The sequence below is a fragment of the Coloeus monedula genome, assembly GCF_965178545.1.
Source record: "Coloeus monedula genome assembly, chromosome: 14".
In the NCBI taxonomy this organism is placed as follows: Eukaryota; Metazoa; Chordata; class Aves; order Passeriformes; family Corvidae; genus Coloeus; species Coloeus monedula.
In genome coordinates this window covers 4670307-4694135 of record NC_138794.1, presented here as the reverse complement: position 1 = coordinate 4694135, position 23829 = coordinate 4670307, and the positions used below count along the sequence as shown (strand labels likewise).

General features: G+C 45.3%; 2 protein-coding genes across 2 annotated transcripts; one reads left to right on the top strand and one right to left on the bottom strand.

The window, feature by feature from the left end:
* Positions 1–1282: 1282 nt before the first annotated feature.
* On the bottom strand, positions 1283–10120 carry MESD (mesoderm development LRP chaperone). Its single transcript, XM_082290933.1, has 3 exons — positions 9723–10120; positions 5351–5583; positions 1283–4641 (listed from the first exon to the last, which is right to left on the bottom strand). Exons 1-3 carry the CDS (start codon positions 9924–9926, stop codon positions 4377–4379), a joined length of 702 nt encoding a protein of 233 aa, XP_082147059.1. The 5' UTR covers positions 9927–10120; the 3' UTR covers positions 1283–4376.
* Positions 10121–19404: 9284 nt separating this feature from the next.
* TLNRD1 (talin rod domain containing 1) lies at positions 19405–22497 on the top strand. Its single transcript, XM_082290598.1, has one exon. It carries the CDS (start codon positions 20669–20671, stop codon positions 21734–21736), a length of 1068 nt encoding a protein of 355 aa, XP_082146724.1. The 5' UTR covers positions 19405–20668; the 3' UTR covers positions 21737–22497.
* Positions 22498–23829: the final 1332 nt, after the last annotated feature.

Below are 23829 nucleotides of genomic sequence, written 5' to 3'. Positions count from 1 at the left end.
AGGAAAAAAAAAAGTTTTGGTTATAAACTTCATGAATTAGAGCATTCCAGTCTCTCTTCTGTAAAAAAACCAAGGGTGTCTTCTGTCCCACTGCAAGAGAGACACAGCAATTCTGGAGTAAGAAAGAAAAAAAAGTTCTGTTTCTGAGAAGTTGAAGCCTTTGCCAACAAGATGGGGAAGAGGCTGAAGCTCCTTTAACTGTTCCATTTTCCCCTCCCAACATACCAATGTGTATAAAATAATAATAATAAAAAAAGATATAACACCGATTTAAAAACCAGTAAAATCATTAGTTAACTTGAATGATGGTTAACAGATCTGGTTTTCCTATCACAGAAACAATTGATATAATGCCACTCACAACTCAGCCAGTATCAACACTGCTCTGTGAAGTAGCAGCACACAGGGAAGGAACAAAGCATTTCCCAGCTGCCCCTGGCTAAGGTCTGGCACTGTGCAATGCCTGATTGTTGTGTGTTACAGCAGCTTTTTAAATGCTAATCAAAAACTGCTCTGCACAGAGCTCTTCTGCACCAGAGCCACGGTGTGGCCAAACCCTTCCACCACCTGACTACTACAGGAGAAAAAATACCATCGTCCAAAAATCCTAGTGGAGTGATTTTCCTTCTTGGATTCGAGCAGTTCTAGCCTTCCTGGCAATTTTATCCTACCTGAATTCAGTGGGGTTTGTCCTGTTAAAAGGGTACAGCATAAACACAAAACAGTGATATTCAACAGTGATCTAAGTAGAAAATGGTGATGTTCACAAATAGTTCATTTTATCCCAGAATAAGAATTATCAAATAGAAGAGTATCAATGGACCTAGTAGCATGGCAATCTTAATAAAGAAAAACATGACAGTACCAATGAATAAGGCATTTTAAACACAGAGGCATCCTCTCTATTCAGGCACAGGTTCTTTGAATTTCTATAAATATCTGATGCAATTAAAAGTAAAAACCTCTGGAAAAAGCAGTGTTACTCCTTGAATAAAAAAGGAAATGAGACACAGATAAAAGAATGGAAATAATTTCTAAGCCTTACCATAAACCCATTGAGAACAGTGGCCAAATATCAGATAAAAATAGGTTGTTCCTTATCTTTACAAAATGGTGCTTTAATTTATGATTTCATTTTTGGGACAAAATTGCAAGAGTTCAGGAACAGTGACAGGAAAGTAGATTCTCTTGGAAGTCAAGGCTGACCCGATTGTTCAGAGAAATGCTTTCACCACTCTAAGTTAAGATCAGAAATCCTGTTGTAGTTTGTGTCAGAACAGTTTAAAGGAAACCCCCAAATCAACAAAAGCCTGAATACTTTTTCCAATATTTTATTACATAAAAAGTTGATTGTCCATTGGAAATTTTTCACAAAGTGCAACCACATCCTGTGTAGCATCACTGACAAACTGTTTTTTCTGAGTAGGACAGCTGGGTTAAAAATTTAACAGTAGCTCAGAAAAGTTAGTTATAGCACTAGAACAGAGAAATCACTATGCTGAGAGGAGAAAGGCAGCAGATGTTTTGCTGTCATGAAAACAGATGATTTTCCACGTACCTCTGTATAGAACTGAAAAAAAAAAGGAAATAGTAAGAGCTATAATTACCACCCTGCTTGTTGAAATTAGTTTTAAAGGAGGTATCTGAATGTCCTGTATGTGGAGCCAAAAACTGTTACTGAAAGCCTGATAAGCCTCCAATGGAGAATCCATCTTCCGAGGTGCTCATGGAACATTAGTGACCTTAGGTAACTTTTCAAGGATACTTACTTTGATATATACATATATTTATGTGTGTGATAGGGTTTGGGCTTCTTAAATCATCACCAGCCATTTGGTTATGTAGCACTGTCCCAGGACAAGTGCAACTGTCTCCAAGACTTTACCAGTTTTAAAAGGCAATTCAGGTTATTCTTGAGTAATGAACTGTGACAGCAGAGAAAGACTGGCTGGGGAAAAGCAGCTCCTGCCAGACTGCCACATTACACTGACTGGTATATTTCACTATTTGTTGAGTGTAAAGCATGAAAAAGGGAGAAGAGAAATGAAAGACAATAAAAGAAACCTACGTGAAAGCAGCATTTTTTGTTTTATGTCAAAAAACAACTGCCAAGTCATTACACAGATTAAAAACCTAAAAAGAAACAAACAAAAACCCCAAACACTTTGAAATTTGACATGGCAAAAGCCATATGTACACCTGACATGGGCAACTGACTCAGAAACAACCAAACAAATAAAAACCTGGTCAATTGGCTGGTGAATTTCAACAAAACTCCTTTTAACTACAAAGGGGAAAGACCCAACCTACTGTAAATGTAGATTTATGAATGACTGAAGTAGCTATACTCGAAAGCTGGGCTATAGCTATAATGCAGTAATTGTTTCTCCAACAGTCTCAAACCCAATTTGATCAAAAAAGAAATAATAACATTAGGAGAAGTACAAAACTGCACTTCCACGTGTTTCTCATCAAAATCTGAATTGTGATCTCTATACCATAACTTCAGAAAGCAAAAACTCATTAATATTTCATTTTTGTAGTTTCATCTGACCTCTGTTCTTCTCTTGAGATGAGAAGCAATATTATTTACAAAGGGTGGTGCAAACCCAGAATATGTGACCAAATGATCAATTAGTTATGGACAAGAACTGGACTGCACATCTCAACTATCCAAATATCTACAGAGACTCTTCTCCACTGCACATCTGGATTAGTAGTAGAGTATAAAAAGTAATAGTTAATCCTGAAGAAACAAATTTTAATTTTCCACTCAAAACAGGTACAGGCCTGTTTAATGAAGTGCAGCTTTCTTTAATCCTAAATTCATACAAATATAATTAAAATTAAACAAAATGAATCAACTGGAACCTTCACGAACAAAATATAGTCCTTAAATACAGAAACCAAAGATGAATTAGTCCACCTCTTGAATACATAACCAAATGCAGATCTCTTTAAAAGGTTTTACTACTCTGCAAAACAGTACATTTAGTGACATCTTTTATTTTAGAACAAGGACTCAGTCACAGTTTCATATTTTTGATACTGAAGTATTCCACAAGATCAACCATTATGGTTCAATTAGGAACTTTTATCCAAAACACTTGGATTTTAGCACCTTAAAGAAAAAGTAACACCTTACTAGTATTGAATGAAGACAGTTGATACTGTGCTCATCCTCTGCAAAATGATGTGGACCACGCTACTTGGTGCCTTTTAGTCCCTAACTGGTAGTAAGGCAGAAGGGAAACAATTCTAAGCAAAACATTTGACTAAATACAATCTGAATAATAATGAAACCTCCCCAATTATACAAAGTATTGGCTCCCATACATCCAACTTCATAGTATTTGGATCAAGTGATCATTTACAATCAACCACGTCAGTCAGGAATCTGTACCAAGAAAAAAAACCCCACCAAAATCTGGTTATTAAGCATCAGTGATATGTCTAACTCAAAGTTTAACTCTGTGCTGTAACTGGTGCTTTTTCAAATACTTAAACAAACCATTAAATCAGTAAACCAAATTAACTTCAGAGTTAAAGCTATTTCTTCCAGCTCACTGCCTGGGTAACTGGGACATCACTGCCTGGGACACACAGAACATCTGCTTCCATAGGCACGGTCCTTTAGCAGCAGGAGCAACCTGAATGCCCTGGACTCCTCTTTTCACCCTGACACTGCTCATGCAGGTGCTATAATTCCATTCCCTTCTGAAGGACACAGAGTGTCCTTCCCATACAGATCTGGAGTGCATTAGCAGAGTTCCTACCTAGCTTCCATCACGCTCCTAAGCACTTCCACAGATTTACTGGGACACAACGGGTTGAGTTTATTTTAAAGAAACAGGCAGTCTAACCAAAACATGTCCTAAACCCTGTAATTTCAGGCATCTCTGGCCACTATTCCTTGCAACTTTGGGCAGTTTTGTGCCAACTGTGTCTATCAAACCATCTTCCAAGAGAATCTTTTCACAATGCACTTGGCTCTCTGACAGCAGCTGTGAATCCATGATTTGCACACCCAAGATGGACACAGCTACTACAGATGAACATCAGAGTATCGAGACCATAATTCTTGTTTTCCACTAAAGTTTGTGAAGTTAGACACACAGATTTGTATGCTAGTTTTAAACAACAACAAAAGCATAAAAAAATTGCAAACTAAAGCAGTCAATTGCTGGCATGAAGCATTACCTTTCCTGTAACTAAACAAATGGCCAACAGCAATGAGTAAACTGGTGAATTTCAACACAAATTTAAGCCTCAGTAGTCTCTGTTTCCTTCCTCCCCACCCCCAGAAAGCCCAGGACCCATCAGGAGATTCCCTTCAAGGAGCAGCAGAGCAGGATTCAGTCTGGCTGCCGTGGCTGTCATAGCTCCTCTCGCTGGCTGGTTGCTCGGTTGTCCTCTTTGACGCCGTTAGATTTCTTCTCTGCGTCTTTTTTCTGCTTTGATTTTTCAGGTTTTGTTTTGTTTTTCACTTTCTCATTTCCATCTGCTCCTTTGCCAGGATAAACCTGACCTTCCAGAGTAACATCTGCACACCTTTCCTGATTTACCAGGAAGTCTTTGATCTCCCAGGCGTAGCCACCATCCCGCAGCATAAAGATGGCCCGATTGGAGCCAACAATAAACCTAGAGGAAAAATCCACATTTTTTTCAGTTAACTCTGTGCTTTTCAAACACTCCAGCATTTGCTCAGAGAGCCTCCATGACTGAGGCATATGTTTAAAAGCAAGAAGCTGGTCTTGTTGTTGCCTGGGAATGGGGACAAGAGAACAATCTTCTAGGACATTTAAGAATAAAATGTATGAAGTATATAAATAAATAACCAATGAAGTAAGAACGAGGAAACAAATTTAGAACTAATTTGGCACTACATAAAATCCACTAACGAACATTAAATTTGCTTTATACATTTACTGCAACCCTTCTCAGCCTCAATACAAGAGTGCAACATTCCTCTGTTTCAAAATTATGCTCTCTCTCAGCGAGAAAGAGTCACATTTTTTAGCAGGGGAACAAAAAACCTTTTGTGGTGAGAAGTCTTCAGAGTGTGATGTTTTCCATCAAGCATATAAAGGCACACTAGTGCAGCTAGAACTGATAAACTGCTGAACCACAGTGAGATAAAAAGAATCTGGGCTATACATACATACATGGTGCATAAACACTGAAGAGGTTTCTGCACCACACCACAACTTTTGTCACAACTGACACAGAAACAGAGAAATAGTAATGGATGATGGAGGTGGGGAACAGCAGAGGATGAACAGTTGAAAAGGTTTTCAGGAAGAAAGGGCTCTGCAAAGGCAAGAACTTTATCCTCAGCACAACAGCTCACCTTTGCACATCGTAGTTTGCGTTGAAGAGACTGCCCTGCCACAAGCTGGTGATTTCCTCTGTCTCCTTTTCTGTGGGATTTCCCGACACTGTGACAAACATCATCAAAGTCTTCCCCTTCTTTGTCAGTTTCAGGATGCTTTCAGGTTTGCCTGGATCTATTTTTGAGAAATCTATTGGTGCTGGAGGCCTCTTGTGTTCAGGGAGATCTCCCTCTTCAATGTCATCATCTTTCTGTTTTGAAAAGGACAAGAAAGCTTTAAACTCAGCTGTTTCACAAATTTTTTTTTTAAATTTCTCTTTGTTTAGAGAATAACTGTGCTTTGATAAAATATGTTTTAGCTGAATGATGGAGATTGTGAAACCAAAAGAAATAGTGACCATTATTTCAAGATACTTCACCAAGAGTGCTCTTTCCATTTATAACCCTCCCCTCAAAATGATGCACATTTTCATACTGACAGGTGGAATCTCATTTTATCACATACTGAGAAGTATTTCAGCCTTAAGGCTAATTCAATACAATTCCACCTAGGAAACTCATAAAATAATACTTTTACTTTCTTCACAGTTTCACAAAAATTTATTATGTATGCAAGATGAAATGGGAAAGTTGCAATAAAAAGCCTCATACACACATATATGAAAAAAACATTCATCTGATCTTGCTTTCAGAGGTCAAAACTCACTTCTGGGAATCATGTGATTGCTTGAGAATTTAAGTTTCCTTACTTTGTGTCTTTAAGCAATGTAACCCACAAGAATTCAGATTTTCAATGCTTATGCCACAGAAAGACTTTGATTAAAGGTTTCATGTCTTTTCTAATGCACAGATGCAGCTCAGTCTGACAACATAATCACCCAGAGAAAATCACTCCTACAAAAAAGAAAAAAAAGAAAAAAAAACCCCTCTTGATGCCTCTGCTGAGGCTGACAGCCATTTAAATATTTGGAAAGGCACAATTCAAACTGCTGCCCCTTAAAACAACTCACAAGTGTGAGGTGAATATGGTGACAACTTACATTAAGCCAGAACCTGATTTCTGAAACAGTGTTTGTATCATAGAATTAAAAAGTAAGAAACAGAACAAAAAACCCCAGAAGTCTTATACTGGCATCCACCCAAGCACTACTGAATGAGCAGGAATTAAGGCAGAAATTTTAGGTGCTGTCATGACTTCAAAAAGCATCACTCCACTAAGAACATGAACTGTAGCAGTACATAGTGTCCTTCAGAGGCCTCAAAGATCAGGAGCAGAGCTCGATTTCCAGAGCTCAGAGTGCATTACCCTCACATCTCTGCACATGCTTGCTTATATACAAACCCAACAGCATCCTCCTACAACACCCACAGAGCATCCCATGCCCCTCAAAGGCTATGGTTTCACACAGGTGACCCATGTTCTTTCCCCATCTCATTCCTGCAGTTTGTTGTCTTTCTGACAAGAGTTTAAAGTTCAGAGACCACAGAACAAAAGCTGTCAGAGCCTTAGATTTCATCCTTTCTTTCCTTACTGATTATGCCCTTGTTTCCATTTTGCAAGTCTGAAACATGCTTTCAAGTAATTCAGACACCTTGAAATTTTTGAAATGAGTGAACTGGGAGGGAAGGAGAGCCCAAGGAAAGTCCCTGCCCTCACCAAGTGGGAACATTACTTAGAGGAAGCTGGAGAATGCTCAAATTGGTAAAGCACAGTGAAAATACAAAATCTTATGCGACTGAATGAAAAACGTTCTCCAGAATTAAAAGCAAATTGAACCTGAATTTAATCTGGATTGACTAGAGCAGAGCCAGTTTATTTCAGAGTTTTGAAAGAGAAAGGCAAAAATAAACATTTCCAAATATTCTGTATGAAATATAGAAACTAACTTTGGATTTAGTGACAATACAAGCTACTAACATGTATTACCTATTTTTCCCTTAGCTATTTAACGAAATGCTCCTGAAGTTGTACTCTTACATTCTGAACGGGAGTATTACCAGAAGATGCCAAGAGCTCCCCTACAGGGCATTTCTTTTCTTGATCCTGTACAAACTATCATGCAGCAGTGTTTAAAGCTACCTAAAAGGTAAAAAGCTGAAGGAAAAGTGTAAGCTTTTGCTTTGAAAAGTCAAGCAGACTCACTCACTTAAACAGTAACATGAGGTTCCAGAGGGAAAGCATTACATAGCACAGGAAAAACTACATATTCCTTCCCTTGCTCCTCCCTTCAGCTCCCATTCTCAGAAATTTCTCATAAATTTCCCCCAGTTTGATTTTTAAAAACATTGGTAACATATGCCACTTAATTCCTTTGCCTGTTCAATGATCAGTCAAGCCTGGGAACCCCTGAGCTTGTACACTATTTAAACTATTTAAAGCACCTGACAAAGAGACCTCCAGCCCAGAATCTCAGTTCTGTGTCCAAGCTCCCCAGGACTCAAGGCTTCTGGAGAGCCCCTTTCCATGAAGAAAATCCTCTGGTGGCTTCCTCCAAGCTCTAGCTGTGCAACTGAAGTACCTCTGCCTCTTTTCCCCGTTGCCCATCCTTGTTTTCCACCAGATCACTCTCCCAGAGTGTGTGTGCAGTCATGCACACGGTGCAAGGGGCAGCACGAGATCCTGGCTGGAGCCACAGACTTAGCCTTGCCAGGCTTGTGGCTGAACCCAAGCATGTCAAAGCCACCATCCTCCAATGGTTTTAGACTAATTGCCATGGAAATAAAAAATACTGGGAAACTGAAATCACTTGAAAGCAATGACATTTGATTCTGTACAGATCTATGCCCTGTGCTCCTCATTCCCGAGCGTAATTTCTGCTCTTACCCAAATTCACAGTGGCCTCTTTGTTTCTCATCCCACTCCATCAAGTACACTCACGCCCTTTCTTCTCCACTCTCCAGCCACCACCCCCTCAAGCCTTTCATATTCCCTATATGTGTCCTGACTCTCACCAGGCAAAATGCCCTACAGCTGACCATCCCAGAGACCAAATTACCCCTGACTGTTGAGCCCTTCCTCAGCCCCTGTTCTGCTTTGTGTGCCTCTCCTCAGGGACACCACCAGCCCGAGCAGTGACTCCCCAGCTGCTCTGCCACATCTGCACACGACTGTATTTGTGTAGCACACCGCGACCTGACCTGGATCACGGACCTGCTCCAGCTGAAAAGAAAAAGCCCTGAACAGCCTCCTGACCCACCCACCAGGGCTGGGGCAGAATATACAGCCAAGAGTTACAATAGCATTAACTTGAGTCTCCCTTTCAGCCATCTCATTAAAAAGAAATGCTCACCTTCTAAGATTTTTTTTCCTACAAGGCCACATTTGGTTTAAGCTGGGCAATACTAGGCCTTGATTTTTTAGCAGCTGGGCCTACTGGGTCCTTGACTGACACCACTAACAGAAAAGTGAACTTTGAACTTTTTACTAATTCTTATTTAAAATTTTAACTCTATTTTCTAAGAATGTCCCTTCCTAAAGGGATATATGTGGTAACAATCCATAGGATGAACAAGTCCATAATCTGCCAAACAGGACCAAGGCAGGCATCCATATTTCTCATTACTTTATCTATAACTCAAATATAAAACACACTTCTCCACCTTGACTTACTGCTGCAACTGGTGTTATATGAAACAGAAGCTTTCTCTCTATTGTTTCCTTCAGGGTTTTTTTTGCAAAATATTCCAGGGAAAAACCTCACGGGAAAGAGTAAATGACAGTGAGGAATGCTCTGGCATTTATCAGAAGATGATGGAACACAACTTAGCGAAAAGAACCTAACAGTGGCATGACACCCACATGGAGAAGAGAGTGATGGGAAACCGCCAAGGAAAGTTAAGGCAGCGGGCTGATAAGGATGAAGGCGACGAGAGAGCTGGAATTAGAAGTTGTTACTATGAGGGAAGATAGGAAAGAAACACCAAACCAAAACAACAACGTATCTACTTCGTAAGCGTGAAATAAATATTCCTCCTAGGTATCCACCCCTCGGTCACAAAATGTTTATCTCGCAATACTTCGAAAAGAAGACTTTTCAGCCAGACGAGGCTGCTGGCAGGCACCGAGCGCCCGGCTGGGTGCTGCGAAGGCGGGACAGGGGCAGCCAGGCAGGGCAGGCTGAGGGCCGCTCACGCCGACTTTGAAACCCACACACACGGACACAGAGCCTTCGGAGGAAGAAACCCAGCACCGGCCACCCTCCACCGGGCTCGGGGATCCCTCCCGTCCGGTCCCGGCCAGGCCCGGGGATCCCCGCCTTCCCGGGACCGGGCAGAGCGGCCGCTGCCCCGCGGAGCTGCCCCAGCCCGGCCTGGCCCTGCCGCCCTCGGCAGCCGCGGCGTTCCCTCCGCGTGGTGCGGGCGGACCCCGCGGCCCCGACCCCTCCTGCACCTCCCACTGCTCCAGCAGCCGGGCCATGTCCGCGTCGTTGTAGTCCCGAATGTCCTTCTTCTTGGGCGGCCCGTCCCGCCGCTTCCCCTCGGTGCCGCCGGCCGCGGCCGTCACGCTCAAACACAGCGCCAGGGCCAGCAGCGCCCAGCCCGCGGCCGCCGCCATCTTCTGCCGCTCAGGGGAAGGCGGCCCCGGCCGCCTCATGGGCGGGAGCAGCGCCGCCGGCCCGGGAGGAGGAGCTGGGAGGGCAGAGGGACGGGGCGGATCGGGAGGAGGAGCTGGAAGGAGAGCGGGGCGGGAAGGGCCAGGAGGAGGAGCTGGGAGGGCAGCGGGACGGGGCGGGCCGGGAAGGGCCAGGAGGAGGAGCTGGGAGGGCAGCGGGACGGGGCGGGCCGGGAGAAGGAGCTGGAAGGAAGGGCCGGGAGGAGGAGCTGGGAGGGCAGAGAGACGGGGCGGATCGGGAGGAGGAGCTGGGAGGGCAGAGGGACGGGGCGGATCGGGAGGAGAAGCTGGAAGGATAGCGGGGCGGGAAGGGCCAGGAGAAGGAGCTGGAAGGGCGGAGAGACGGGGCGGATCGGGAGGCGGAGCTGGGAGGGCAGAGGGACGGGGCGGATCGGGAGGCGGAGCTGGAAGGGCAGAGGGACGGGGCGGATCGAGAGGAGGAGCTGGAAGGGCAGAGGGACGGGGCGGATCGGGAGGAGGAGCTGGAAGGGCAGAGGGACGGGGCGGATCGGGAGGAGGAGCTGGAAGGGCAGAGGGACGGCGCGGGCCGGGCGCGGCCCATTGCCGGGCATTGCCGGCTGCCCCGCCGCCTCCCCGGGTGCCGCTGACCCCGCACGAAGCCCCGCTCCAGGCGCTGCAGCCCCGGTGCGGTGCTGTAGGGCCCGGGCAGGGCGTGAACGCTGGGCACTGAGAGGTAAAAACGAGTAAATAAATGATGGCGCAGCGCCTGGGATCTAAACTATGTGGTTGCTTCTTGTTGCTTATTTTTAAAGGCAGGATGAAAAGTATCCGGGTTTGCTAATCCGTGTGATGGGAACTGGGCCCATTCCATGAGTCTTCTGATTTTGACTACTGTCTCAGCAACATTAGGTTTCTAAAAGAAAACTATTAAAATTATTGCTGTTTGTTACTAAAACACGACTCCAGAACATATGACCACCACAAAAAACACGAAAGAGATGGGTTTTTATTTGTACAGGCTGTTTTTCCATTATCTAAACCAAAGTACATGCATGGATGTCTGCACAGCCTTATCTCACTTCAGTCTTAATTTTTTCCTCATGGTAGCGTTTTAATTACAAATAGCACAATCTTCCCTTCTACCTTTCACCTTGGATTCCAGTAAGTTTAAACTTGGGAATTCAAGGAAGCATCACTGTTACTGCTGCTGGTAGATACTAATTGCAGTCAGGCTGATTACTGAACAGGCTGCTTTTTCATTCCAGCATTGAAAGGAAGACCAGGTTCAGAGCAGAGGAACTAATGCTGTTGAGAGAATTCTCCAATTCTGTCACTGTATCACAGAATCCTGTAATCATAGAATGGTTTGGGTTGCAAGGGACTTTAAAGACCATTTAGTTCCAACCCCAGCTGGTCCAGTTCTGACTCTGCAATGAACCGGGAGCCCACTGCCTTTATGGGCAAGGTGTGCAAATACAAAACAAAAGCAGACATGAGGCAGGGGCGTGGGTTTGGGGAGGCTCTCCAAAGCCTGGACGAACTCTTGAAGTGATCAGACACTGCAAGGCCACGGAGCTGGTGAACACCAGGGAGACACGGCACATGAAGCAGCAGCTTGCCAAGCACACATACCGTGAGAAACAGCAGAGATGTGGGATCCAAGATTTCAGCACCCCCATAAACAACCAGCCTCCATGCGTTTTATAACATTTCAGACGCGCTGCCAGTGCCTGAGGAACAGGAAGCAGCCCAGAGCTATTCGTGGAGCTTGTTAAATGTACATAACTGAAACAGGGTTTAGACAAGTACCTCTCACAGAGCTGTCCAATACCAGAGTCACTAATGAGCACATTTGCTTGGTGATTTCTCATTAAATATAATGAATATCAGGTATACTATATCAGATTGCCATGATTAATGAGGTTTTACTAAAATAGGTTTCTGCTAACTTTTGTTATTACTGGATTGTGCATACATTCACTGGAAAAAAAAAATAAAGATTCTATCTTGGAATGCTGGACTTGCAGCATAAAATATTTTCACTGAATTTCCACTAAGAAATATTTTCTTCAGTTCTGTTTTTTCTTGCTAGAACAAACCAAGTCAACTTACTTTCTTTAATATCTGATACTATGTTCAGATACAGATCTCAAAAGTAACCCAATTCCCTTTGGTAGGTGAACAAGTTGTTCAGTATACCCAGCACTGCATCAAACAACATTATACATTTCTTTGTTGTGCCAATTAAAGCTTTAATTTGAAAAGGAGGTAGTTTTCATGCTTGGGTCTGACTTTGCAACAACCTCTGTTCAGGCAAAATTCTGCGTCTGGGAAGATTTGTTCAAGTCTGCTGCTTGCGGGGTCAGCTGTAGGACAAACACCTGTTCAGCCCCTGTTCTCTGCTGTTCCTCTTTCCCATGCAAGAAACAAATGCAAGGCAGCACATACCACTCACAGGGGCACATTAAATTGCATTTTCTTTTTATTGGAGCACATTGTGTTGTGATCAGAGCATCTACTGAATCATGCCAATATGCTTTTTATAGCTTAAGCGTTGTCACATTTCTCCATAGTTTCTATAGTCGTAGCAGCTAACACTATTACGATTGCAGTACAGATTGTATCTGATAATAGATGGCTACTTTCATTGTAGATTGCAAGAGTAAGGTGTTAAATGTTTTACCTTGTAGCTAAACGTCCCATCTAGTCATGCCAGAGAAGGTCAAAGCTGTGACTGTCATTTTTGCTTCTGCAACACTCCAGTTTTATTAGTAGTACCTTTAATTATAAAGTTATACCTTATCAGAAAGCCAGAACTACCTTCCCTTGTAAACTGTTTTCACTATTGAGTCGGGCTGGGTCAAGCTGTAATATGAGAGGATTCAGGATGTTCTGAATTTCTGTAAATGAACTTTGAGATTCTTTTTTTTTTTTTTTTTCCATTTTTGGAGCTATATTTGTGCAAAATGCATTTCCCATACCAGTCTTTAGTCTTTCTTATGAGTTGGGAGAAGAATGTGAATTTTTAACTTCCAAAAGCTCTCTCAAGTCTTTGCTGGTGGTGGAGTTTTGTATGCAATTTTCTATTTTAAAGTGGATTCCTATTTGTCACATTTTACTTTTCTTTGCAAATACAGTACAGTAGAGTCTTAAATCTTGTTCTTTGACATTTCTTGGAATGAAACCTTAGAAAGAACAAAGAACTTGACTTCATTAAGGCAGTGCCTGACTTCTTGGAAGGAAATTAAGACAGAAGATCAGCCCTAAGCGTGCAGAAGGGGGAATGAACATGCAAAGGCTACCTACTCTCAGCACTCACTGTGTCTGAAGAATCAATTCATTTCAAGAACTCTACTGACACAAAAGGATGTTTAATAGAGGCCCAGATGAATTAAGTGTTGTGCAAGGCAGCCTTGCAGTGGTAATTTTGGGTATCAAAAATGATTGAGATCTGACTCTTACACAACCTGACAGGCACTAGAACTGCTTTTGCACCTACTCGCTTAGAGCAGGACCAGGACAATATTGTTTTAAACAGTACAGGAGACTTGCTGAGTAAGAGACCCAGAAAAATCAAGCAAGTTTTGAGATGTCCCAGCATCCAGCATATTCTTCCCTGTTTAAAAGCACTGTCACACATTTTACAGAATGCCAGGATATTAGGAGTTATTTGCAGTGAAACATTCAAAATTATTGTTTTCATAGGTCAAATTATCTCAAGCACCTTAAATGTTCCCCTGCAGAGAGAAGCTAATGCCCGAGCTCTCATGCACAGAGAGTGCCTGTGTTAATCCAACCCTCTGAATTTACTCACAGGCAGAATAAAACTTGAAGAATCAGACCTGAACACGTTATCTTTAAAAACAACAAGAACATGTCTAAATCCCAAGAAAAAAAGCAGCATAGCAAGCAGAATATGATGTCATCTAGAGCACGAACATTTGAATGATTCAGAATAATTTCAGTCCTCAATTTAATTTCATGCATAAAACAAGCACACTTACTTGCCATCAATTAAGAGAATGCAAATTTCTGTTCCAGAGCTAGTCAGACCTTGAATTCCTGGATCCAGTTTGAAAAATTAAGTCTTTAATTCAAATTTTTCCCAGATTAGAGATTAACTACTTTGATTTGGACATGAAATTCTGATTCAGGTACTAACCTTGAAATTCAGATTCCGACTTCAGTTTTGAACATAAAATAAATCTTCACCCTGAATTTGTGTCATCCTGTGCATGTGCATTTTATAAATTAATATTTATTGATGGGATGGAGATGACATGACAGCTCTGTGTCATTACCTATCTGCTCTGGGTTGGGGAGGGGGTATGATGCCTGACTGTCTAGTCATCTGCACTGAAGCTATACAGTGTGATCTCTAAATCCAGAAACACCACAGAATGTTCCTGTTAGTACTCATCTTACTGCAAGATTTGCTACAAATCTGTGCTGGTTAAGACTATGTACTGGTTACACAATTTAAAGTTAGCCTATTAAGAAAAGAATTACATTAAATCAATGTCAAAGAAGATTTACACAGTTCCCACAGGAATTCCATTTATAGTCTAATTTTCACAATCTAAATGAAATTAATTTTGTAGTCCCAATTTCATTTTAGGTTTACAGGTCAGTTTTGGCACCTACATCTAATGTAAGTAATACATTACATGAACTTCTGATGAATTAGAGGTGCTAGGCTTAAACTGTTAATGATCAGCAGCCCTGCTCACAGAACACACAGGCACAATGAGAGCAGTGTAGGATCAGAGACTCCTGTGAAAACATCCATTAAATTTCTCTCATGATACATATTAAAAGAGGGCAGGGAGGAGGAAAACCCAAACCCTCCTGTAGAGCATTACAGCTGCAGGACAGAACATACCACCAAAAGTGCAATTCAGGAAGGGTGGGCCCTTGCACATTTTGTTCAAAATACCATGTTCCCCTTTGATCTCAAGAAAACCCAGACGTAAGAGTCTAAGGGAGGGTCTTGGATTCCTGTTTGTGCTGGACCACACTAACCAACAGCATTTGCCCTTCTTCCGTTACGTGTTTCTGAGTTTCAAGGCAACTGAGCTACAAACCTGCCTCTGGCCTTTCTCACCTGCTCCAGGGAGGGAGAATGGACACGAGGTGCAGGCAGGATATCTCTGTGTGTAGCTGTGCTGGCAGGCAAGAACAAGAAACAAAAAGCCATTATTGGCTGTGTTCACATAAAATATGGCACAGCTGTCCGTTCAGTGCAAGAGTTTTGTAGCTGCATTTTCCCTTTCATGAAAATGTGTCTCCTTTCCATGTCGATGTATTAAATATCCATGGTAACAGCAGGGGACAACCAATCGATTATGTACAGCAAGTGGTGAAAACAGTGCAATAAATGGTGAATAAAAGGACAATAAAAGAAAAACCTCTTTTGCTGTATTATCTTTCAGTTGAGAAACAGGAGCTGGCCAGTATCCCACAACTGGGGTATTTACATTAATTGTGTCTATGTAATAAATTTGTTCTTACCTTTGATACTGTGGTTTTGACTATGCCATATCAAAAAAAGAACAAACACAAACCATCATGTCAGAACACCAAGGTTAATTAAACCTGTATGTGAAAGCCCACGCACTATTCTAAAAGCTATTTATTTATAGACAAAAGAAGAAACAAAACTTGTGACTGTCTTTGCACTTTGCTGTCTCAAGTGCCCAGTTAACTGTTCCTCCAGATCTGTGTTTTTGGCTGCAATCAGACCAGTTCTCAGGTTGCACCCCCAGTGCATCAACCATGGCTACCTCTGCAGACCCAAGACAGATCCAGACCTCACGGTTTTAGTCTCTCATGAAGTAATGGCTGTAAGTACTGACCACAAAACACTTACTCAGCACCAAAACATTTAAGACAAAATAGATCTTAAGAACAATAAGCTGGTCAACACACTTGCCCTTCCTTCTTACACTGTGACTTACACTGCTGCAGAGAGGAAGGCCCAGCTTCTTCCAGCCTCTTCTACAAAGTCTGCCTTGGTGTTAAAGTATTTCTTCCATCAGTCCTTGCCAACTTTATCCTCCTATGATTTTTAGTTTGCAGCCTGACAAACCAGCTGCATCCCTCAGAACTGGAGCTATCATTCCTGTAATTGCCACCTCATGGGTTTAGTCACATAGAGCTGACACAGGGGAACCACTGAATTGCCTTTTATTCCTTCATCAGCTAGCTCCCTATTAGGTTAGATCGATACATCTATACAGGAAAGTAATATAAAGTACAACCCACTGTATAGTAACTTCCTCTGACCGACCTGGCCACATACAGTGCTCATGAAATTATTACAACTTGGTATTCTTCAGCTATTACTCAACAGTGGCTACACTGGCAAAAATCAATTCCTCCTTCACAAAAAAATATTTTACTAAGCAATAAAAGGGCCAAGTCCTGTCAGATGATTCAGGAAAGACGACTTCAGCCTCCAGTTTCTGTTGTACTAAGCACAATGCAAAATAAAGATCAATGTGACAAAAGAAGAGCTCATACAAGTAAGCCAATCTTCTGTACACTACTAAGCCACATTAAGAAGCCTTTTAATCCCTTGTATCTGACAATGCCTGCTGGTTTGAACCCCGGAGAGTTGTTTCATTCAGACTCTGTCAGTGAAATCTTTTTAAAGCCAAGCATGGCCACCTGATTTTCACGTCTTCCAAGTTTTTATACCAATTCAGTGAGCTGCCCAAGTCCTGTGGATCACCTCTGCACTTAGCAGCCATGAAATAAATGGGTATGAACACATTCTCCTTGAAAGAGATGTGCAGAAGACTTATGAAGGAGATATGCACCTCAAACATCACTGGGTCCAAGTTTCCTCCTAAATCCCAGAGATGCATGTACTGGCAATTTAAAGCATGTACCTTGCTGACCCTCAGCTCTGCTCAGGGTACCAGCCCAAGAGAATCCATTTCCAAGGCTGCTTTTTAGAACGAGACTGTATGTTCATGGAGAACACAAACTATGAGTGAGTCCAGCCAGGCCAGGCGTACTTAGGCAGCAACCCTGCAGTCTGTAGGAAGGATCTAACAGGGAGCTGCTCCAGGAAATGCCACTTCCATGCTAAAAATGACTAATGAAGGTGGTATTTTCTACATTATTTTTTCAAAAAGCAAAAGCCAGGTCACTCTGCCCCAGGCATTTAATATGCAGAAAAGCTGAACACCCACGGCTACTGTGAGAGGAAATGGCATTTGGCAAGACTTCCTTGGACACTGTCCCCATGCAACACTTCCTACAGGACAAAAATTAATAGTTTTCCCCCTTGCTAAGACTGAGGCAGATAAGCACTGGATCAGTCTTGTGGATGGATTAAAAGAGCTAGAAAAATATTTGCTTTATATTGCAGCAGTTACTAAGAGCTTTGGTGGCCCTGTCAACTTGCAGGAACTGCCACGGGTAAGGCCCAGCTGGGTTTCTGTGGAGGAAGGCTGGTGGAGGAGGCACTGCAGGACCTGTCCAAACCAAGGATCTCTCTGCTTTGTCCTTGGGGAATGGTGCAAATCACACAGAGCATCATGGCAGGCGGCAGCATCTAAAAATGGAAAAGATTATTAGGCCACATAACACCTCTTCCAGCCAGAGATGAGACCTACGTTTTCTAAAATGAAATCTTTCAAACCCCAATTAAATGTAGTCAATCCTCATTAAAGATAAACTAGGTTAATATTTATGAGAGAAGTTTCTTGTGTGGCATACTATCTCACCTCATTTAAGGACATATCTGGAAATAACTCTGAAATACAGTTCAGCTGGCTTCTTCTGCCCATTGATTCTTTATTTTTCAGAGTACTCTGAAGTCATTCCTATTTATACTTCTGAAAACAAGTTGCTGGCAGTAAGCCAAAATTGTTTAGGCCCAAATCATGACCTTCCTTGAAACTGCTATAATCTGACTCAAGTAAACAGAACTTCCCTCACACTGTTTTTGTGAGGAGGGATGGGTGGAGAACTGCCCTATTTTCGACACACCCATAGACCAGTATCTGCACCTTTCCTCAGGCCTGGCTTTATGGCAGGGGATTCCCCGACCTCCCAAACACGTACATCCTATTAACCCCCCACTTTCATGTCTGTGTTCATCCTGCTCACATCCTGCTCTACAAGTAGAAGGCCAAAGGTTCTTCAAGCTAATGGCTAAGAATATGTGCAAATAAACTTGTCTGAAGCTCTTTAAATGTATGAAATCCATTAGGTGGGCTCTATTTGTGCCATGACATCATTGGATCTGACCTGCAACTGCAAGTGAGGAGTCTGGTCCAATTTCCATTTATTTCAAGGTCACTTATACCCCTGCAGTAGTAGGAACGTAGCAGGATGTTAACTGTGAATTGGGACAAATGTACTTCTGGAGTTCTGTAACCTGCTAAATGCATTGCAAGTGCCTAGAATTAGGAGGCTAACTTAAAAAGAGAATTCAGATTGAAAGGAGCAAAAGAATGTTGTTATTATTTAGGTTCAGCTTAAGCTACAGCAAAATATGTAAGAAATGTAAGATGTGGTTTCAACATGGACTTTGATTAATCAGAATTGTTTATGCAGATACTGTGCAACAGGACTGTGCCTCAGGTTTACTGAGCGTAACATCTTGCTGTTGACAAGGATCGTCTCAGAAAGTTCTTGGTGTGCCGCAGAATGGAAGAAGATCAGCGAAAGTCCTCGTAGAGCTTTCAGTACACAGCAGTGTCAGTAGGTTTACATTTTCCCTGCTAAAGTCTAACAGTAACCAGTGTTCAAAAGGAGCGACAGAAACCGGAGAGCAACAGACCGAATTCGTCTTCATTGGTGTAAAATCTGGGTCAGGGCCAGAGCTGAGGGCACTATTTCTGTGTAAATAAAGCTGCAGCAATCACCCATCCCGTGTTTACAGCACCCCGGTGAGCGGACCTGGGGCGGCCGGAGCCCCCAGGGATGAGGAGCGGCGGGCCCCGCGCTCCGAGCCGCGCTGCCTCGGGCTCTGTCACCCGGGGCCGGCTGCCACAGGAACGGGTTCTGCCGCCCGGACCGGGACAGCCCGACACGGGCGCTGCCCTGCGGGCCGGGAGCTCCGAGAGGAACGCCGCACTCACCTGGCGGGCTGCCCGGGGCAGGGGCCGGGCGGGGAGCGGCACCCGGGCCGCCTCTGCCCCGGCGCTGGGGCGGGGACGGCTCCTCGCTCTCCGGTATCCGACCGCTCGATGCGCCGCCGCGCACCCGGGCCGTGCTCTCCCGGCGGCCGCTCTCCGGCTGCCCCTCACCTTCCCGCTACCGGCCTCTGTCTCCGGCACCCCCAGTCGTTTATTTATCCCCGGAGCCCCTCCGGAGCCCCGCGCGGCAGGGACACGGCGGCGGCGGCGGGCGGGCGGTGCCGGCGCTGCTGCCCCCTCCGCCTGGGAGGAGCGAGCGGCAGCGGGCGCGGAGCGGCGGCGGGGGGAGGGCAGGATTTAAACGAAGGGCGGTGACACCGCACAAAAGATTTCGATAGGCTCAAGTGAGGTTACAGCAAAGGCAGCGGGGCGGGGGAGCTCCCCCAGAGCCGTGCAGCGTCTGGCTGGCAGCGCCGTCGCAGCCGCCTCTTCCCAGTAGTTTGTCTGAAAGCCTGAGAAAGGGAATTTAAACGAAGATTTCCTCCCCCTCTTTTTTTTCCCTCTTTTTCTTTTTCTTTTTTTCTTTTTTTTTTTTTTTTTCCCCTGGGAGTTGGCGGCTCAGCCGGGGAAGATGGCAGGAGGAGCGCAAGGCCGGGCGGGTCGCAGCATCCGCGGCTGCAGCCCGCGGCCACCACCCTTGTTTGCGGGAAGAGCCTAAGTTGGTGCGGCGGCGGCCACCGCGGGAGCCGGCGAGGAGGGCCCGGGGCGCAGGGGATGGACCGCGGCGGCGGGGAGAGAGCGCGCAGCGGCCGCGTGAATGATCGCGGCAGGAAGGAGTGAGGCAGCGGCAAAGGAAGGGGAACGGATCCGCCCGCCCGCCCCAGCACCCGGATCCGGTGGAGCTTTTTTTTTTTTTTCCCCCCCTCCTCTCTTTCTTCTTTTTTTTTCCTTCCCCCCGCGGTCCCCCGCGTCCCGGCTCCCCGCCGTGCCCCTCTCCCCTCCCGGGCCGGCTCCCCGCGGGTGCGCGGCGGGGCCGTGCGGGGCGGGCGGGCCACACCCTCCGCGGCGCTTCCTGCGAGCCGGGGCCGCGGCGGGCGCCGGGGGCGGCACATGGTGCGCAGCCGCCGCCCCTCCGGCCCCTGCGAGCTGCGCCCGGCGGGCGCTCCCCGACCGGAGGCGCCGGGGGCGCGGTAGCAACTTGGAGGGCTGCGCCCCTGCCCCAACTCCGCGCGGCGGCGGCGCGTCCCTGAGGTATTGCGTCTGGTAAAGGGAACTTCGCGCAGGATCCCGCAGCCGGCAAGCCGGACGAGGCGGTGGAAGAGAGGGGAGCCAGCGTGCGAAAAGGAAAGGAAGAAAAAAAATTACATATTTTTTAGCTAAAGGATGCCAGACCGGTGCCCGGGGGCGCCCGGCGAGCGCCGCCCCGCCGCGGGAGCGCCGTAGGAGCGGAGGCTGGCGCCGGAGCGGGGCGGGCGCCCCGGCCGAGCTCGGTCCCCGCAGCAGCGGCAGCCCCGGCGCCCAGAGCCTTTTCTTGCCTCCCGGCGATTAATGGAATGATGTTGCGGAAAAGGCAGAGCGATCCTGCCGGGCTCAGTCGGGACTGCTCGGGCGGCGGCGGAGGCGGCGGCAGCGGGGTAGCGAGCGGCATGCGAGTGCCCCCCCGGCGCTATGGCTAGCGGTGGCTCCGGCAAGTCCAGCAGCGAGGTCTCCGGCGGCGGCATCCCCAGCAGCAGCTCCCTGCAGAGGAAGAAGCTCATCTCTATCTGCGACCACTGCAAGATCAAGATGCAACTGGTGGCCGATCTGCTTCTGCTGTCGAGCGAGACCAGGCCGGTGAACACCGAGAGCCTGTCTGTCTTCGGTGAGTCCTTTGAGAAGTGCAGGGACACGATCATTGCCAGGACCAAAGGACTCTCCATCTTGACCCATGACGTCCAGAGCCAGCTCAACATGGGACGCTTTGGAGAGGTGGGGGAAAGCCTGATGGAGATGGGGGAGCTGGTGGTCTCCCTGACCGAGTGCTCTGCCCACGCTGCCTACCTGGCTGCAGTGGAGACTCCGGGGGCCCAGCCTGCTATGCCTGGCTTGGTGGATCGCTACAAGGTGACCCGATGTAGGCATGAGGTGGAGCACGGCTGCGGGGTCTTGAAGACCACCCCTTTGGCAGATATGAGCCCTCAGCTCCTGCTGGAGGTTTCTCAGAACATGTCCAAGAACTTGAAATTCCTGACAGACGCCTGCGTGCTGGCCAGTGAGAAATCCAAGGATAAATTTGCTAAGGAGCAGTTCAAACTCAGTGTCAAATGTATGAGCACCAGCGCCTCTGCCCTCTTGGCCTGTGTCAAGGAGGTGAAGACCTCACCCAGCGAGCTGACCAGGAATCGGTGCGTCTTGTTCAGTGGACCTTTGGTGCAGTCTGTCTATGCTCTGGTGGGCTTTGCCACTGAGCCCCAGTTTTTGGGTAAAGCTGCCACCATTAATCCAGAGGGCAAAGCTGTGCAAACTGCCATCCTAGGAGGAGCCATGAGTGTGGTATCTGCTTGTGTGCTCCTGACCCAATGCCTCAGGGATATAGCCCAACACCCCGAAAGTAGCACCAAAATGAGCGATTACAGGGAAAGGTTGAGGAACTCAGCTTGCGCCGTCTCGGATGGTTGCAACCTGCTATCTCAGGCACTAAGAGAAAGATCTTCACCCAGGACTTTACCGCCAGTGAACTCTAATTCTGTGAATTAACCCCCACATCTTCTGTTTAGATCCCAGTCATTGCTAAAGGAAAATAATACCCCACCTCCTCGCCCCTTTTTTGTATACCAAAGAATTTGCTTGGATGAGCCCAATCCTCTGATTTCATGTGGTGAAGAAGCAGAACATATTCAAACTATATGTACTAATAAGGGTAGCCAGTTTGGGCTTCTTTATATTTTACTTTAAGTATCCGCAGATAAATTTTCCTTTATTCAACAAGGTCTTCACACAAATGGTAAAACTGTTTCAAAGTTTTTTATATTTGGGGAGGTGGGGGTATCTTAGAAAAAGGAGAAAAAAAAAAAAGAGCTTTAATCGCGCTGGGTGCGGTTTTTAAAGTTTGTCTTGTCTTGTCTTCCGAAATTTCCCTTCTAAATTTTGCTGTTCGGTTGTGCAGGAAAAAGGTTACCTCAGTTCTTATTCATTTAAAGAAATGAAAAAACCCAACAACACGTAGATGATGGATGTAGCTACTATTTTGTTTGGTTTTGTTTTGTATGACTTTTTTTATTTTGCATCAAGTGTTAGGTTAGAAGTGCATTTGGTGTGTAGGAGTGGAAGGACTGGAGGTTGTGATTATGTTTTCCATGTGTTGATTTCCAAACTGGGGGAAAAGCTACTGTGAGTGTTTAAACAAACAAACAAAATTACACTATAACAAAAGTGATTTTTAATTTTTTTCCAATGTCAGTTTTTATCTTGCATGTACTGGAGTATTTATTTCATCTATTAAAATGTTATGTTTCTCAGATGCCTTTCTGTGAATCTCTTAATACTTGAATAATTGAACAACTAGGCCTGTTTGTATTGTATGTCATTTCCCCCAGGGAATGGGTGGTACAAATGTAACTGTAAGTTCTAGACAGCAGCATAAAGTCTTCAGTTCTTTCATAAATACTGTCCCTTTCCCAGTACTACCCCTCCTCCCCAGGAGCCTCTGACAGAGTTACTCCAGTTGTATCTGTGGACAGCTGGGCCAGGATACACTGGGAGTGCTGTGCACTGGGATTGCTCTGCACTGGGACTGCTCTGCAGAGCACTGGTGGTGGCTGCAGCAGGGCACAGCCTGGCTTTGTTTGTCATCAGCATTCGGTGTTACCTTTTGAGAAGGTTTTGTATTTCAATTCTTGCAGATGTTGTGGGCTGTGCGTTAAAAATCTATGAGTTTCAGTATTAATTCGTGAAAAATTTAACTCTGCTGGTTAGCTGGGCGTGTTCCATATGTCTGCTTGGGATTGTGAAGGTTTGCTGGAGTGGGTGCCTTAATTCCTCAGAGGTTTGTGTTGGAGCTCCTCAGTAGAGATTTCTATCAAAGCAGTTTGAGTTTGATGTTGTAGGTTACAGGAGAAGATGGCTAACCTCTGAGGCACAGCCGACCTCCCGTTGAATTCCTTGGGAGCTGTGAGCAGAGCTTAGTGCATGCTGCAGTAGTTCCCATAGTTGCAATGCTGAATGTTGTCACCCTGGTCTTTGTGGCTCTGTGAGACCTATTGCTTTCTATATGTTCTGTTAAAGGTAAATAGAAGAGCAAGTCTTCTGGCAGGGAGGTTTTGTTTGTCTGTCCTGCTCCATTGCATAGTTGTGGGCTCTTTTTATAGGTCTGCAGATTGAACAATGTTGAAAGCTATTGGGAGGAAGCACCTTAAAAATGTTACCGTGGCTTAAACCTTAACAAATACTGTCCTATTTATTCCTTTGAAGAAGGAAACCTTTGGGCTTTGGGTATGGAATGGACCTGGCATAGTGAGAGGTCTTTGCTTTATATCATTATTGTTTCTCTTGCATATGATGCTTTTACTTAAGTGAAGTGAAACGCTACTGAGTAGTGGACGAATACATCTGTTGGAGGAGATACAAGCTATATCCGTGTCTCCAAGGTTAGAGAAAAGTAATTCCTTGACTTAAGTACAGTGGACCTGTGTGTTAGGTTTTGTTCATATTTAAATGGAGCTTTTCTGACTTCAGTGAATTGTATGAACAAGGCTTTTCTTTGCCACAGTCAGCCCAGGCTACACTGCTGCGGGGTGTGATTTTCTCACCACGCTGTGTGTGCTGCAGGGGCATGGGTGCACACAGCTATG